The sequence below is a fragment of the Medicago sativa genome, chromosome 5, assembly GCF_051527215.1.
Source record: "Medicago sativa cultivar Bolivia chromosome 5, Bolivia_mono, whole genome shotgun sequence".
Lineage (NCBI taxonomy): Eukaryota > Viridiplantae > Streptophyta > Magnoliopsida > Fabales > Fabaceae > Medicago > Medicago sativa.
Genome location: NC_140753.1, coordinates 15,924,498 through 15,940,628, shown reverse-complemented (window position 1 = coordinate 15,940,628; position 16,131 = coordinate 15,924,498). Strand labels below are relative to the sequence as shown.

Below are 16,131 nucleotides of genomic sequence, written 5' to 3'. Positions count from 1 at the left end.
TTTTTTTTTATAAGGACTAAAAATGCTATTAAAATTAAGTAGGGACTAAACTTACAAGGTCGCTATTTTATAGGGACTAGAAACATAATTAACCCTTCATATTAAACACATTGAGTCAAAAAACAAAATTAAACACGTGTTTCTTGCAGCACTAGTGATGTATAAAACTAATTAGTTTTTATTTCAGCAACAAAAAAATGTACTTATAGTTTGATTGGTTTGTGCAGATAAGAAATATATATACTAGTATTTTAGAAAAGTCAAGTAAAGGCTTCTTCTAGTGATGTGTAATGTTGGCATCTCTCCTCCATAGAATATGTTATCTTGGAGTAGGAGTTAGGTAGTCATTACAATATTCTTCCCTCGTTGTTCACGAGTTCATTACGATGCTATGAAACTTCTTTTACTTGACCTCTTAGAATATTGGCATTTCCCTCATGCCTCACTCACTCCCTGAGTACTCGTTATCTATAAATAACATTCAAAATCTTGGCATTCATTTTCAAGCTAAGTTTCAACCATCAATCATCCCCTAAACTGAACTCCTTTCTCTCCTTTCTTTTTCCTTCTATCCATTTTCCATTTTTGGATTTCAAATCATTCACTTAATAACCAAGAGAGAGAGAGAGAAATGGACGTTTCAGCAGAAAATAAGCAAAAATGAGAAGAAGAACCAAAGGCAGCAGCAAGATTCACAGTCACAACAACCTTCTTCTTCACTATTTTTAACAAACGTTGTTTTCTTTGGTCTCTTCTTCTCTGCCGCGTACTTCCTTCTTAACAGGTGGCGTGAAAAGATCCGAACCTCTACACCTCTCCACGTCCTCACAGTCTCTGAGATTGTCGCTGTAGTTTCCCTCATCGCTTCCTTCGTCTACCTTATTGCTTTCTTTGGCATTGCCTTCATCTTTCATTACAATGATGAAGAAGACGAAGTCGTTGACATTTCTGCAAAAACAACCGGAGGAGTTGTGCCGAAGAAGCTACCTATGTTACCACCACATAAAATATCTGACCAAAAAGTTATGTCCATGGAAGACGAAGAGGTTGTCAGTGCAGTGGTGTCAGGATCAATTCCATCTTACTCGCTTGAATCCAAGCTTGGAGATTGCCGACGTGCAGCAAATATTAGGAACCAAGCGGTGGAGAGAGTTACTGGAAGGTCACTTGAAGGTTTACCCATGGAAGGTTTTGATTACGATTCTATATTAGGACAGTGTTGCGAGATGCCGATAGGGTTTGTTCAGATTCCGGTGGGTGTTGCCGGTCCTTTGTTGCTCGACGGGAATGAGTACACGGTGCCGATGGCAACCACCGAAGGTTGTTTGGTTGCAAGCACCAATAGAGGCTGTAAAGCTATTTATGTTTCCGGTGGTGCTTCCGCCGTTGTGCTCCGCGACGGAATGACCAGAGCCCCCGTTGTAAGATTCAACTCCACCAAAAGAGCTTCTCAGTTGAAATTCTTTTTAGAAGATCCTCAAAATTTTGATGCCCTATCTCACACTTTCAACAAGTAAGTAATTTTCAACTTTGAACTTTCTCATATATATTTTACTATTATTTTTGTTGAAATTACTCATTTGGATGATTGATTATATATTTAGGTCAAGTAGATTTGCAAGACTACAGAGTATTAAAGCTACTATGGCAGGAAAGAATTTGTACACTAGATTCACTTGTTCAACGGGTGATGCAATGGGGATGAACATGGTATCGAAAGGTGTACAAAACGTACTTGATTTTCTTCAAACCGATTTTCCCGATATGGATGTTATTGGTATATCTGGAAATTTTTGTTCGGACAAGAAAGCTGCGGCAGTGAATTGGATTGAAGGGAGAGGGAAATCAGTGGTGTGTGAGGCTGTAATTAAGGAAGAGGTGGTGAAGAAAGTGCTGAAGACTAGTGTGGAGTCTTTGGTTGAGCTTAACATGCTAAAAAACCTTACTGGTTCAGCCATGGCTGGTGCTCTTGGCGGCTTTAATGCGCATGCTAGTAATATTGTTTCTGCAATTTACTTGGCTACAGGACAAGATCCTGCTCAGAATGTTGAAAGTTCTCACTGTATGACCATGATGGAAGCCGTGAATGACGGAAAGGACCTTCATATCTCAGTCACTATGCCTTCCATTGAGGTGGGCACAGTAGGAGGGGGCACACAACTTGCGTCGCAGTCAGCTTGTCTAAATTTACTTGGTGTTAAAGGAGCTAGTAAAGAGACTCCAGGAGCAAATTCAAGGCAATTGGCAACTATAGTAGCTGGTTCAGTCCTTGCAGGAGAGCTCTCACTCATGTCTGCAATTGCAGCCGGGCAACTTGTTAAAAGCCACATGAAATACAATAGATCGAATAAGGATGTCACCAAAGTTGCTTCATGAGCTGGACATATGTAGATACCACAATTGTGAGATAAATAATCTTGCACTTCTCATCAAGATCAGTATTCATTGCTTACAGTTTTTAATTACTTCGTTTCGTTTTAGTTGTCATTTTACGATTTAATTATACATCACTAGAAAAATTGACATTAGACACGGGTTTCGCCCGTCTCTAAGACATAATATTTCCGTCGCTACAAAGTTTAGAGGCGGAATTAGAGACGAATCCAATTCGGTTGTTTATTTCTTCGTTGTTAAACTATTAGAGATGGATCCAAATAATATGCATCGCTAACAGAGGATGACAAAAGAAGAAAAAAAAATCTGTCTCCAAATGTGAAAATTCCGTCTCCATTTGCGGTATGAAACATATAAACTGTTGGTGATTTCCAAAATAATGGAATCACTTTAGAACCAAAAGTTGTAACTCTTCATGGAAATCATTCATATACATTGGAACCTTTGGCAAAGGGATGCTTAATGAACATTTGCATTGATTCAAATGTATATGATTATAACCTTTGGCAAAGGGGTGCTTAATGAACCTTTGCATTGATTCAAGTGTATATGATTATAACCTTTGAGAAAGGGATGTTTAATGAACCATAACATTGTTTCAAATCAAAGGGGTGTTTTCTCTCATATGAAGGGTTATAAAATGCATTATAAATGCTTGGCATTTGGGCATTTAGTTGGACACAGAGAAAGAACAACAACACACAATTTTGGACAGAATTTTGTTACATTAACAACATAATTCTTCATCATTCTCTTACTCTAAATCATCCATCAATTCTCTAATGCATGAGTGAATTGCTGGAACCATAAATCTGTAAAATACGGTTAGGAGATACGCTTGGTGTGGTTGTGCAATACACGTCAAGGAACTCATAGTATCCTGAAGGGGATTCGCCGGTCATTCCTTATTGCATCCAATATACAGTTATTGGTGGGGGCGAATCGAACCTAAAGGTTAGTATGGCAACCCCATGCGCTTTGAGTTTACATGCATAACCATTAATTTTTTCAGGTTTCAAGTGCAACAACATCTTCCCAACAATCAAGATATATAACAATCTTTGGAATTTATGTGCACACTTCATCGTATTCATCTTCATCATCTTCTTGGTCAAGTTATTGCAGCAGACCCCCCAACACAAGATCCAACAATCTTTAGGTTCGATTTATGATTTACTTGTGATTAATGATTGCAATTTTTGGAAGAGATGAAAGCTTATATTTTCACCCATAACTACGGTGAACGGTAAACAAATTCCTTTTATGAATATATGTTATGGAAATTTATGGATAAATATTTCATATATGATGTGTTATGGATAAATATTTCATATATGATGTGTTTGTGATAAATTTACATGTGGTTGTAGATAATATATGCATGATAAATTTTGATATGTATAAAATTTATCGTTTGAAATCTGTTTAATGTTAATTTGAACATGAGATAATGTGCATATAAGTGATTACATTACCTATTATGAAATATTTGGTGTTCTAAATGCATGTGTATAGTATCTAAGTAAATATAAATATGTTAGATTTAACATGTGGTGACATATATATACATGATTTAGAAATTGTTCAAGTATATGAATTTTGATGAGTATAGTAATATGTTAAGAATGTTTAAACACTATTTTATTTATGAAAGTAGTGTAGATAAATTGTCAAGTGGTTGATTTAATGATATTATTTACTTTGTGTAAGAAATTATTATCATTAATATTGTGCTGATATTATATTTACATGATAATATGAAAAGTAATGGTTAATTTCTTGTTTATCATGATATTAAAATAATTTGGGTATGTTTTGAATTATTGTAAGTTGATATATGTTCATGGAAGAAAGTCATAGAAAATATTAATGATTTTGGTTCATTGTTTATTCTTCTATGTCATTGTTTATTGAAATTTAGTATTGAACATATTTAAACATAAACTTGAATTTAACACAATGAATTTATGATATATGTTTTAGTTATATGATAACTAAAATCAAAATGATTGTGTTATATTTAACTTTATGTGGAGTATATGACTTACATGTTTAATCCCATCTTATGAAGTTTGGTTATGACATTCTTTTATGATCAATTTTTTATTTTGCTATGTATGTTTAATGCATTCAATGCATGATATATCTTGGCTAGATATAAAAGAAAAGTTGAAGTTCAAATTGAAATGCATGTTAAATATTGTTATAGCAAAGGTGTAATGACATAAAAGTTTGTGCATTATTACAATATACTCAATTGACAAAAGTGTGTCATGGTTTGATGATAGTTGGTGAATACTACCAAGAGTATATAAGTTGATCCATAGACATAGCTATGAGAATACAAAATCTATGTGAAGAATTGAATATTCAAAGTTTATAAAAGTTAAAAGAAAATCCTGCAATTATTTGACGAAATGATTGACAAGGAATGATGTCTTTGGAAATGATGTTGAATACATTGAAGACATTAGTAGGGATGTGGTACAAACCCAAATCTAATTGATTATCAATGGTGGAAACTCAACCCACACTTGAGTAGCATCAAGTCTTGGGTTCAATGGTGAAAGTACACTATTAGAGTAATTGAAGTACTTGACAATAGATAACATCCCAAGGGGCAAAAGTACTTGGACCATAAGAAGAAAAAGGGTAGGATGAGGTTTTCCTCTTAATGGACATATATCATATATTTGCTGGAATGCATACTTATGGGGCATTTCCGATATAGTCTACCTATGTGAGAATGAAGTTTGGCCGCTTCACGGAGTTCAAGGGTTTGACTTTTAAATTCTCATGAAAAGGGATATATGACACAAGGCCTTCTTAATGTGTCATCTTACAAGTCTCTTTATCAATGGTACCGAGATTCTATGTGTAAGTTATGCACACTTGTTTTAATGGATAGTTGGTTCAAAGCTTGCCTACCATACTATTTGGAAATGAGCGAAAACTTAACTTACTAAGTAATGGTTCAAATCGCGAGATACCATTATCTGAAGGCATGGAATTTCCGGATTTATGTGATTTAGTATTTTGAAAATGGTGGGGGATTGTTGGTGATTTCCAAAATAATGGAATCACTTTAGAACCAAAAGTTGTAACTCTTCATGGGAATCATTCATATACATTGGAACCTTTGGCAAAGGGATGCTTAATGAACATTTGCATTGATTCAAATGTATATGATTATAACCTTTGGCAAAGGGGTGCTTAATGAACCTTTGCATTGATTCAAGTGTATATGATTATAACCTTTGAGAAAGGGATATTTAATGAACCATAACATTGTTTCAAATCAAAGGGGTGTTTTCTCTCATATGAAGGGTTACTAGTGATTACACCCGTGCAACGCACGGGGAGAAGATTAATTATAGATATATATAAGAATTCATTATAAGTATTAAATCTCTAAAAAAAAACTATAGGTATACATGGAAATGCAATATAAAATGCTAATACTAACGCAAGAAATTAACTTCTTATCTCATTAAATTCTTTATACAATATATTATACCATGTCCCCTCCCGTGTTTTGAATGCATTACAAAGGGATAAAAATGTTTAATCAATAATTTCGATATTTGAAATCAATTCTATGTACATGAATTTTGATCTTATGAAGTTCAACTTTGTTTATATATTAGTTTGACTTATAAAGGGTTTATGGAAAATTGATGAAAAAAATGTATAAGCCTGTTTCATATTTAAAATGTATTACAATTATAACAACCATAAAAAACATAACTATACATAGAATATCACCATCTTAATCTAAACCAAACATATGTAATATATGAGAATAATAGAACACAGTGTGAAAATGAAAATAATAGAACATAGATCCAATACATGAACAACACTTACTAAAAAAAGTTTGACATAGTGTAACTAAAATCCATATCAATAAAAAGTTAATATCCATATGAGATTTGCTAGACCTTTTCAATCATTAAACTCCCTTTCAACAACTTGAGGGGTAAATTGATGTCTTCAAATTCATTGGCAGTAGCAGGGTCTATCTTAGTAGAAGAATCAACCTCGTTAAGTTTAGCTCCCTTCAGATTTGTGTCACATGCAACATGTAAAAATTTAGGCATCAAATCCTGCAAAGATCAATTTGTGGAACTTGATTACTAACTACTAATATTTACAAACATGCAGAATTGTAAGAATTAACTAAAGTCTAATTGTCTTTGAATATATGTTCAAGTCCAAGATCCTTGTGAAGTTTTAGTTTCCCCTCAAACTTGTGAATTGTGTCATACAAAGAGGTTGTATCCTGGTAGACATAGTAATCGAAAACAATGTTAAGAGTTTATTTATGTTAAGGTATATAAACAAACAAATTGTATCTCTATAAAAAAGTTTAAAGAAAATTGGTATATTCTACCTTTGCAAGTACATTGCAAGGTTTGCCCTTAAACTCATTGATGGCATATGAGAATCAACTCAAATCTTCCTTTAGGTTTTTGTAAGACTCTTAACCGATCGCATCCCATTCGATGACAAAAAAATTAGCTAATACTTATAACTTCATTGCTCAGGACCCAAGGCTAAAAAAGTAAGTTTGAAACTACACATTCAATTCATTGTTTTAGAAACACAAAGAGAAGAAGATCAGGGCATGGAATAGAACAGTGAAGATGATTAGACAAATCTTTAGAGTTTCTCACCTCTCATAACCAATAAGTGCAACTCATGACCCACAAATATGCATATTTCATGCTAATGCAAGCACCAATAAATGGTTAGAAGAATATAAATGGTTATAGAAAGGATCGCCTAGAGTACATGAAACTAAAACATCAACAATAAAAACACTATTAGAAACATAAGAGTGTGGCAAGTTAAAATAGTAGGGAAAAAATTGTTGAATAACTAATTGCTTCATTGATCTCAAAATATAATCCACATCCAATACTCCTACACTTTGATTCAAACAATTATACAAACAACAGGTGGATTGAACAACTTAGCAACCTTGCATATACAAAATTAAAAAGGTGATAACAAAGGGAATTTAATTGATAATTAATACCTAAAAAATGTAGTTTTAATGAGAATCCCTTGTAACTTAGCAAATGCATCAAAAACCTCAAAGCCCACTTGATTTGGGGAAAATTTTAAATGTTCATCAAAACACGAAAACCCATCCAGTTTGGTGTTGCAAAGGAAACTTGCTATCCAATTATATGATTTCTTCAAAAAAAAAAAAAAGATATTATGGCCTATACTACTCATTCCAAGTTTCATGCACTTTAAAAACAGTCAATGAACATTGTGTCTTCAGCAAAAAAATTCACACAAAGCTAATTTTTTCAACATATGTTGGCATTGTGTCTTCAGCACCCCTCAAGGAACATTGTGAAGTCAAACACTAATAAAGGGTCCATTTATAGTTCTCCAATTTGGATTTTCCATGCACAATAACAAAACAGTGTTTCGCAGAATAAAAGTGATTTATTGGAAAAAAAAGTTTTAATCCTCCACCATCAAATTTATTTTCATATACATGCGTGGACTAAAAAAAAGTGAATAAATTAAGATCGTAAAAAAGTGAGGAACTTTTCATGAGAATATACCTCTTCGAAGAAAATTAACTCTTCCAGTTCATTAACTCAACGGCAAAGAGTAAATTTGTACAAAATATTTCAGCTAACAATAAATACAAAGACATGGACTTTCCATGTAATTACTTGTAGAAGAATATGAAAGCTAATAAAAATATCAACAATGAAGAAGCTATAATCTAACCAAGCAAGCAAAATGGTTATACGACAAAAACAATCTTCCAATGTCAAATTAGAAACACATACATTATTCGACACTAAAAAGACATAAATATATTTACAATATGTGATTAATTTTTCGAACACAGAGAATAGTACACCTCTAAAATAATTGTATTAATTTATGAAGATACCTGCATAATAACTTTCATGTGCCATTTCAATTGAACAAATAATCAAACACCTAGTCTTCACACCAAGTATCCTTCAAACCTGCAATTGAGAGGAAAAGGAAAATGAAGTTGTTGTATTCATGTAGAAGTAGTATACTGACTTTTAAGCATATCATAGAGCATGAAGAAGCATATGTCATAAATTGATCTTAAATTTCCATTTGACAAAACCATTACCAAAACAAAATCATCAAAACATAATCGTTTCAATTCAAAATGTCAACAGAAAGTCATTAATAAGTTAAAAGGTTCACACCAATGTCATATCATATTATAAAAAATACAGCCAAAACAATTTTAAAAAATCAAGTTTTTTTGAAACCGTGTTTCACAAACTCTCCTAGTCCAAGTAGAACATAAGAAAATCTATTGGCTACATATTATACAAAACCACGTACATCTAAAATACAAATAGAAAGTTCACATAACATAATCAAACACCTAGCCGCAATAAAGAAACCACACCACCAAGCTAAAATAACCCACTAAGAATTAACTGCAGCTAAATTGCTCATCTCATCTCATTATGGTTAAGGAGAGTAACTCAGGCTGAACCACATATGCTATAATTTATCATCAGAAAAACAGTGAGATTGAGGTCTACACAGACATGAAAACACCAAAGCAAATCTATTCTAATAAAAAGGGAAGCTCAAACAATCTTTATATGGTTATCGCTAACCCAAATTAAGGCCAAAACCAGCAAACAATTATCACAAATCTTATATTATCACAAATCTTCAATGTACATTACATCTAAATTACGGCACAAACAATTATCCTTCTAATACGCACAACCTCCTACACCAACTAATGTAGCAGCTGCAAAACAACACAAAACAATAAACCCTAAATTTCTGTCTTAACTTCACATTTGGATACACTAAAACTTAAGTTCCAAACAAAACTATTAAATCATATTTAAGCAAAATTGACAGCAAAACAATTTTTTTAAAAAGAATGTAAATAAGGTACGATTAGCAAAGCAAAGTTCCACCAGTAAGGAATTTTCTAGTAATCCTCTTAAACTTTGTCCTTCATTAATAAGTAATGAGTAAATAAATAGATGATGTCTATGAAAATTCAATTAGTGTTTTTTTTTTTTGAAGAGGCAAAATTCAATTAGTGTTATTAAGATATCAACTAATAAACAATAGTTAAATGTCAACAGAAGAGTGTGGTTAGTAAAAATAGTAGAAAGAGGGGGGAACTTGATCCAATTTGAATTGTGAAGGTGAGGAATCTTTAACAAACAAATAGATGAGGTTGAGGAATCATACAACCTGTTTTTGTTGTACAGCTTTGAGGCGTATATGGAGAAAGATTCATTAAAAAAGTAGTTGTAGCTCAAATATGGGATGTATGGAAAAGATGATCTCTGATATAAATTCATTAACATAAAAGGATCATATACTAAAATGTGGTCACTATGATAAAAGGCTCATGTTTCAAGTTAGATTGACACCTACCAAAATTGCCAAACGTGATAATGCTAACATGTAGAATTACTTTCCTTGTCCCTAGTAATTTGACAGCAAGAATTTCAAAGACATGAGAGTACATGAGCCTTTTATCATAGTGAATTTTTATTAGATAGTTTTACATTAATTTATCATTTCAAACGTGGAGTTCCAGCATATAGGCAAATAATTCATATATTATAAAAGATCATTTAAGCATATTCACATTTATTCAAGGAAATACCAATTTATAAAAATCCAACATAAAATTGATTAAAGGAAAAATATCATTTAAGCTCTGTCTTATCCTTTTAAATAACTTCTGCAAATAATAACAATCAAATGTAGTTATCCTTTACAAAAAAACAATCAAATGTAGTTATGCATAAAAATAAACCAGTAGTAGAAATCGATGGAAGAAACACTGAATACAAAGACCAACACATGTTATGCTGTTTTTGTTTTGGAAGAAGAAGAAGAAGAATGTTAGGTTGTTGTTGATATGCTTAAATTTAGAATCAGTATAAAACTTCAATATTTTACCTTATTGAATATAGAATATGAGCTACCAGGTTGGTTCAACTCAGCAAGCACATGTTCAGTTCTTTTTCTCTTTTCTACGGATTGGGGATTTTAGAGAGAGGATAGAGGGAATTTGAAAAAAGAGTGGTTTGAAGAGAGTGAGGCTGAACTTTGAGTTTTGAGATAGAAGAGAGGGGGAAATTTGAATTTGAATTTGAAATTGAAATTGATTCTAACAAAGTCAAGTCAGTAGCATCTTTGTTTTTGTACCAAAATGGGTGTTTTGTGAGGTGGGGAAGAAGAAAAGAGAAAGTAACGAAGGAAAAGAAAGAAAGAGGAAAGATTCCTTTTGTTTTTGTGATTGTTTTTGTTTTGAATTTGAATGGGACTAATGTGCGGTGAGCCTTTTTTGTCCACATAACATGCATTGGTTTGTTTGAGAAAAAATAAAATAAGAGAAAGCTAAAAGTGGATAAAAAAGTGATCTTTGAGTTTTTGTGATGTATAAGTGGATAGCTTGAAGATTTGACACTTGTCAAAATGTATCTAAAATGTTCTCTGTAATAGTCTAATATTAAGATATAATGCATTATAAATGCTTGGCATTTGGGCATTTAGTTGGACACAGAGAAAGAACAACAACACACAATTTTGGACAGAATTTTGTTACATTAACAACATAATTCTTCATCATTCTCTTACTCTAAATCATCCATCAATTCTCTAATGCATGAGTGAATTGCTGGAACCATAAATCTGTAAAATACTGTTAGGAGATACGCTTGGTGTGGTTGTGCAATACACGTCAAGGAACTCATAGTATCCTGAAGGGGATTCGCCGGTCATTCCTTATTGCATCTAATATACAGTTATTGGTGGGGGCGAATCAAACCTAAAGGTTAGTATGGCAACCCCATGCGCTTTGAGTTTACATGCATAACCATTAATCTTTTCAGGTTTCAAGTGCAACAACATCTTCCCAACAATCAAGATATACAACAATCTTTGGAATTTATGTGCACACTTCATCGTATTCATCTTCATCATCTTCTTGGTCAAGTTATTGCAGCAGACCCCCAACACAAGATCCAACATAAACTTCCATCTCTGTAGAGAAGGACCAAATATTTCGTCTTTGATATTAATATGTCATTTTCTGTTATTGCGTCTAAAATTTCTACCTTTGATAAAATTATTATTGCTTATTTATCCTGTTCGCAATCATATGAGAAAATATACTATATCCGACTTTAACACACATATTCAAATTTCGATCAACACCAATCTTACAACATTTACATAAAAATACATATCATTCTTTCATACAACAAAACATTATCAAATGCATGACTACATTATATCAAATTTTAAAGTTGTCTGAAACTGCCCAAGTATAAACAGAAGCCAAACTGAAGTCTATACTTGACAAAGTTGGTATCACTGCTTCATATGATAAACTTAATTTTCCTGCCTGGTTCATTAGTCCCTAATGTAACAACCCAAGTCTAAACAGAAGCCAAATAGAACATTGTAACAGAACATTCTGTTACTCGGCAATAGACAACTAAACAAGGTCGACAGATTGGCGCAAAAAATAGTGTAGAAAGGCCTTATTTAATTGCCACACAACTAAACAGTTCACAGCCCATAAAGAGTTTCCCCATAGTTTAGCAATCACAAAAGAGACATCTCCTAAACAAGTTTAATTTAATCAAGGTCCGTGAGCATTTGTTTATATAATTTTCTTCAAAACTTTAGTTTCTATACTTTCCAAGACAATGCTCAACTCATTTCAAAAGTTCAAAACATCCCAAATAATTATTGTGTGAGCAGTTACCCTTTTCTTATCAGCAAAGCAGGCTGCAACTTGCTCTTGTGATCAACACCATAAAGTTTAAAATCATCAACAGCCTAAGATTCCTCTTTGAATCAAAATTGATGGGGAATAAACAAAGAAAGAAAAGTTTTAAGGGAGTAGAGTGTCAACTCCATAAAGTATTTTGCTAAGTTTAACAATACATGTTTTCATGCATACTTTTGAAAGTAGAATAGGCCATTTTTTTTTTTTTTTTTGATAAGGAGAATGGTCAGATAGAGCTAATACAAAAAATGCCATCATTCAGGCCAGTAGAATAGGCCATTAAAGGTAATCTCATAACTGAAAAAAAAAAAAAAAATTCTAACTTCCTAAAAGTACAACTATTATCCTTTACAAGAATTTATGAACAAGAATAAACATATCTTTTAGGAAAATTCTATGGTGAAGTTATGAGAATGACTTTTTTGGTGAAGTTAACACTATAACATCAAAAATGTAGTGAGTAACACCCCACTGTTTGTACAGTGACATCAAAAGTTCAGTCCCCATAGTATCATCAATTCATCAGATTAACAAGAATACACTTAATCTAATTTTATCATACCTTGTTTTAAGTGTAACATCCCACAAAGTGCAACACTTATGACTATCACATAATATCATCAACTCTGTTTGCATGTTAAAGATGTCAACGATAAAATAGTCCCCGTAAGTCCAAGATGTTGCAAGCATTACTAGATGAATTACTATTGATCATTAATCAGTAATCAACAATTTAAAAATGAATCAAACATTAAGATCAAAATTAACTTTTCCAAAAAAGCCAGTTTTCTGACTGCACCATAGAAGCTCCCTATCTTTTAAGTGTAATCATGTAAAACATGCATGAAACTCCAATAATCATAATGCAGGTGCAAAAGGCACAACGTTTCTACAAGTGACAGCCTAATCTTTGAGAATGTGCAGTGCCATTGCTTCCAACCAAGAACAGCAACATAACTCCTCCAAAAGCTACAACCAGTGATTACATATGGTATGTGAACTTTTAATGTCCTTATAACAATCCCCTACAATGGTATATGTGAGATTTATTTCAATAAGCCACATACCTATTGATTGGGAACAATATATAATTGCAATTTGCATTTGGTTTTAACTTTAAAGTGGTGATTTCAATTTATCATTTGATCAAGTATTTACTAGGAATATGACTCACCATAGATGCATAACTCCTTTGAAGTGAATTCACCTCCATAATTGTATCTAAAGCATTTGATTTCATGACCACTCTCCTTCTCCACAAAAGCTTTAAAATTTTTAAATGCAACAATAGTTTATAGTTTTTCCTTTAAAAAATAAACCCACTTTTTATTCTACTAGAATCATCAATAACTAGTATGAAATGTTTACCAAATGATGTTGGATGGACCATCCCGCACAAATCGATATGCACAAGTTATAGTGGCAAAAGTTTCTTCTTTTGGGAAACATATCCTAGCTTGACTTCCAAGGAGACAACCTTCACACAATTTATTTGGATGATTGATTGAAGGCATCTCTTTCACCTTATCTTTTATCCCATGGCTTTAAGTGCACCAAAGTTCAAGTGGCCATACCTCATATGCCAACAACATGTTTCATCTTTAATCATTTTGAAATATCTTGCTTAAATGCTTATTAGGTTCAAGATAAACATTCTATTTTTTTTTTTTTACATAAGAACCTCAACAGTTAATTTATTGTTTTGATCTCTAAGGCACATATGCCAATCTTTCATGAGAATTGTATATCCTTTTTCAAGAAGTTGACCAAAACTTAAAATATCACTCTTCAATTTGGGGACTTAGTAAACATCACTAATCAATTTATAGCTCCCATCTTTAGAGGAGATCATAATTGTAAATTTCCCTTCAACTTTCAGTTTTTATGAGTCTCCAAATGACACATTTTCATTCAATCTATCATTAAGTTCCACAAATTTCTCCTTGCATCCACACATATGATTGCTTACACAATTGTCCTAATACCACGGACTATAAGCCTCCATCTCTTCTTCCTCTAGTGTTAGCAACAAAGTTGACTCTTTATCTTCATCAACATGATTAGCCTCTTCTTCCTATTGAATAAAAGCACTGCGACAAGCAAAATGTCCAAGTTTATCACAATTATTGAAGGAAAATCGAATTCAAACAGAATAAAGCAGCGGATAAAATTTTCGATTTTCTTTCCTTGTATCATTACGAATTACACAAGAACCAGTGATTCGATTGTTACCTCGAAGTGTGGAATCTGGTATCACGATCACAACAAAGCAAGCAGCAAAGCCTCTAGCAAGTCCACACGAACAGTGCTCCTCCAAATCTCGGTGCTAGCCAAGGAATCAGAAGTTTCAGAGAACTAGGGTTTCTCAAAAACGTGTAACCTAAAACTTCAGCAGTAGGGTTCTATTTATTTATTTTTGGTCGAAAATATATTTCATTCATTCAATAAGCTGTAACAGCACAAATTACACCATGTGCAGATCACTACCCACTATTGGGGTAAAGTACATAATTTTGCAAAATCAAACAGATAAAACTCTAAAGCACCGGATTTGCTCCTGACTTATACATCTACGGAATCACGGTAAACTTGGCAAGCTATGAATGAAGAGAAGCAAACCAACAGAACAATAAACCAAACACAAAGCTAAAATTAACCCCAGAAAGAAATTTTCCCACCAATACTAACATCACAACCCTAAAAGTGTTACAATACAATCTGAGAACATCATATCTCTGGACAACAAACTCCCATGTTGGTAGACCAGAGCTACTTCGACGATACAAGAGAGAGATCATGTTAACGACAACGGATCCTCGGTTGGTTGTGCCCAAGGAGAGAAAAAAGTCTTGTACCGATAGAACCTTTTCACCTGCTAAAATCACAAACTCAAAGCAATAACCCAACAAACAATGAAAAGATAAAAACAGTAGGTTATTACCACTTTTTGATTGATAGCTTGAAAAGACCAAGCTTATGATTTCATAAGAGGTTAAAGGTTAAACTTTTAGATTTAGATGTGGAATTGGAATGGGTTTCAAAAACAGAAAAGATTAGAGAAATAGAACAACAGACAATCTAGAGAAAAGGAAAACAGACAAGTACAGAGAGGTCTCACAAGACACTGAATAAACAGAAAAAAAAACCAAAGGATTAGAGATAGATATATAAAGTTAACAAGATTAAAAACAATTAGGGAAGTGTTGATATGATCTACACGGAGGAGGCCGGATCGGCGCCGGAGATTGAGTGGGTAGCGGCCCACAACCACCGCGGACGGAGATCTGGTGTGGAGAGGAGAGGTGGAGGTCGGGAAACAGCCGTGACAGACCCATTAAAGTTGAAGAGAGGATGGATGAACAGGGAAAACACTCTCCTCTCAAAGGAGAACAAAACATCCTAGCTGGAGGGTTGAGCGGCACTAGGGATCTGCTAACCCTAGCAAAGCTAAGTTAGGAAGGGGGTGAAAGTTCTAGAGAGAAGGCAGAGAAGTCACTATTGGGCTTCAGTAAGTCAAATAACGAGTTTAGTAATTTTGCTAACTAATTAGCGTTATTTACTAAATGCACCCCTTATATAAGTCATACTTATATATTTCTCTTTTGACCGTTCTTTGTGTGTGACCCTATAGGTTCTAGTCACGTTGGCAATAATATTAAATCTAATATTTAATACTATAAACAATGAGCGGTATCTAGCAACACATCATTGCTACCCAAGTGACAAGAATGTCAAGTGATCTGACGAAACCATTTCCATGATAATATTTATGTGTACAATTACTCCTTTGTCCTAATATATATATTGATCTCAAGGCATAGATATTGTCACCCTTGTAAAGATCAATATTTATATTTCTTGATCCCTAAATATACTGAATAACGAATAAGTCCAATATCTCATATTGACTTAGTTCGGCATGGCCATGC

At 33.2% G+C, this 16,131-nt stretch overlaps 1 protein-coding gene, 2 long non-coding RNA genes and 1 pseudogene across 3 annotated transcripts; 1 reads left to right on the top strand and 3 right to left on the bottom strand.

Annotated features, from left to right (window-relative positions):
* Positions 1 to 504: 504 nt before the first annotated feature.
* On the top strand, positions 505 to 2,462 carry LOC146920496 (3-hydroxy-3-methylglutaryl coenzyme A reductase 1-like). The gene is made up of 2 exons (XM_085713909.1): positions 505 to 1,513; positions 1,605 to 2,462. Exons 1-2 carry the CDS (start codon positions 990 to 992, stop codon positions 2,374 to 2,376), a joined length of 1,296 nt encoding a protein of 431 aa, XP_085570035.1. The 5' UTR covers positions 505 to 989; the 3' UTR covers positions 2,377 to 2,462.
* A 3,701-nt stretch (positions 2,463 to 6,163) lies between these two features.
* Positions 6,164 to 7,971, bottom strand: LOC146920495 (uncharacterized). Its single transcript, XR_015011812.1, has 2 exons — positions 6,788 to 7,971; positions 6,164 to 6,676 (listed from the first exon to the last, which is right to left on the bottom strand). It is a non-coding gene; the product is annotated as an uncharacterized LOC146920495 (long non-coding RNA).
* A 4,451-nt stretch (positions 7,972 to 12,422) lies between these two features.
* LOC146920494 (small nucleolar RNA Z102/R77) lies at positions 12,423 to 12,499 on the bottom strand (annotated as a pseudogene).
* A 383-nt stretch (positions 12,500 to 12,882) lies between these two features.
* On the bottom strand, positions 12,883 to 15,737 carry LOC146920493 (uncharacterized). Its single transcript, XR_015011811.1, has 3 exons — positions 14,435 to 15,737; positions 13,377 to 14,292; positions 12,883 to 13,227 (listed from the first exon to the last, which is right to left on the bottom strand). It is a non-coding gene; the product is annotated as an uncharacterized LOC146920493 (long non-coding RNA).
* Positions 15,738 to 16,131: the final 394 nt, after the last annotated feature.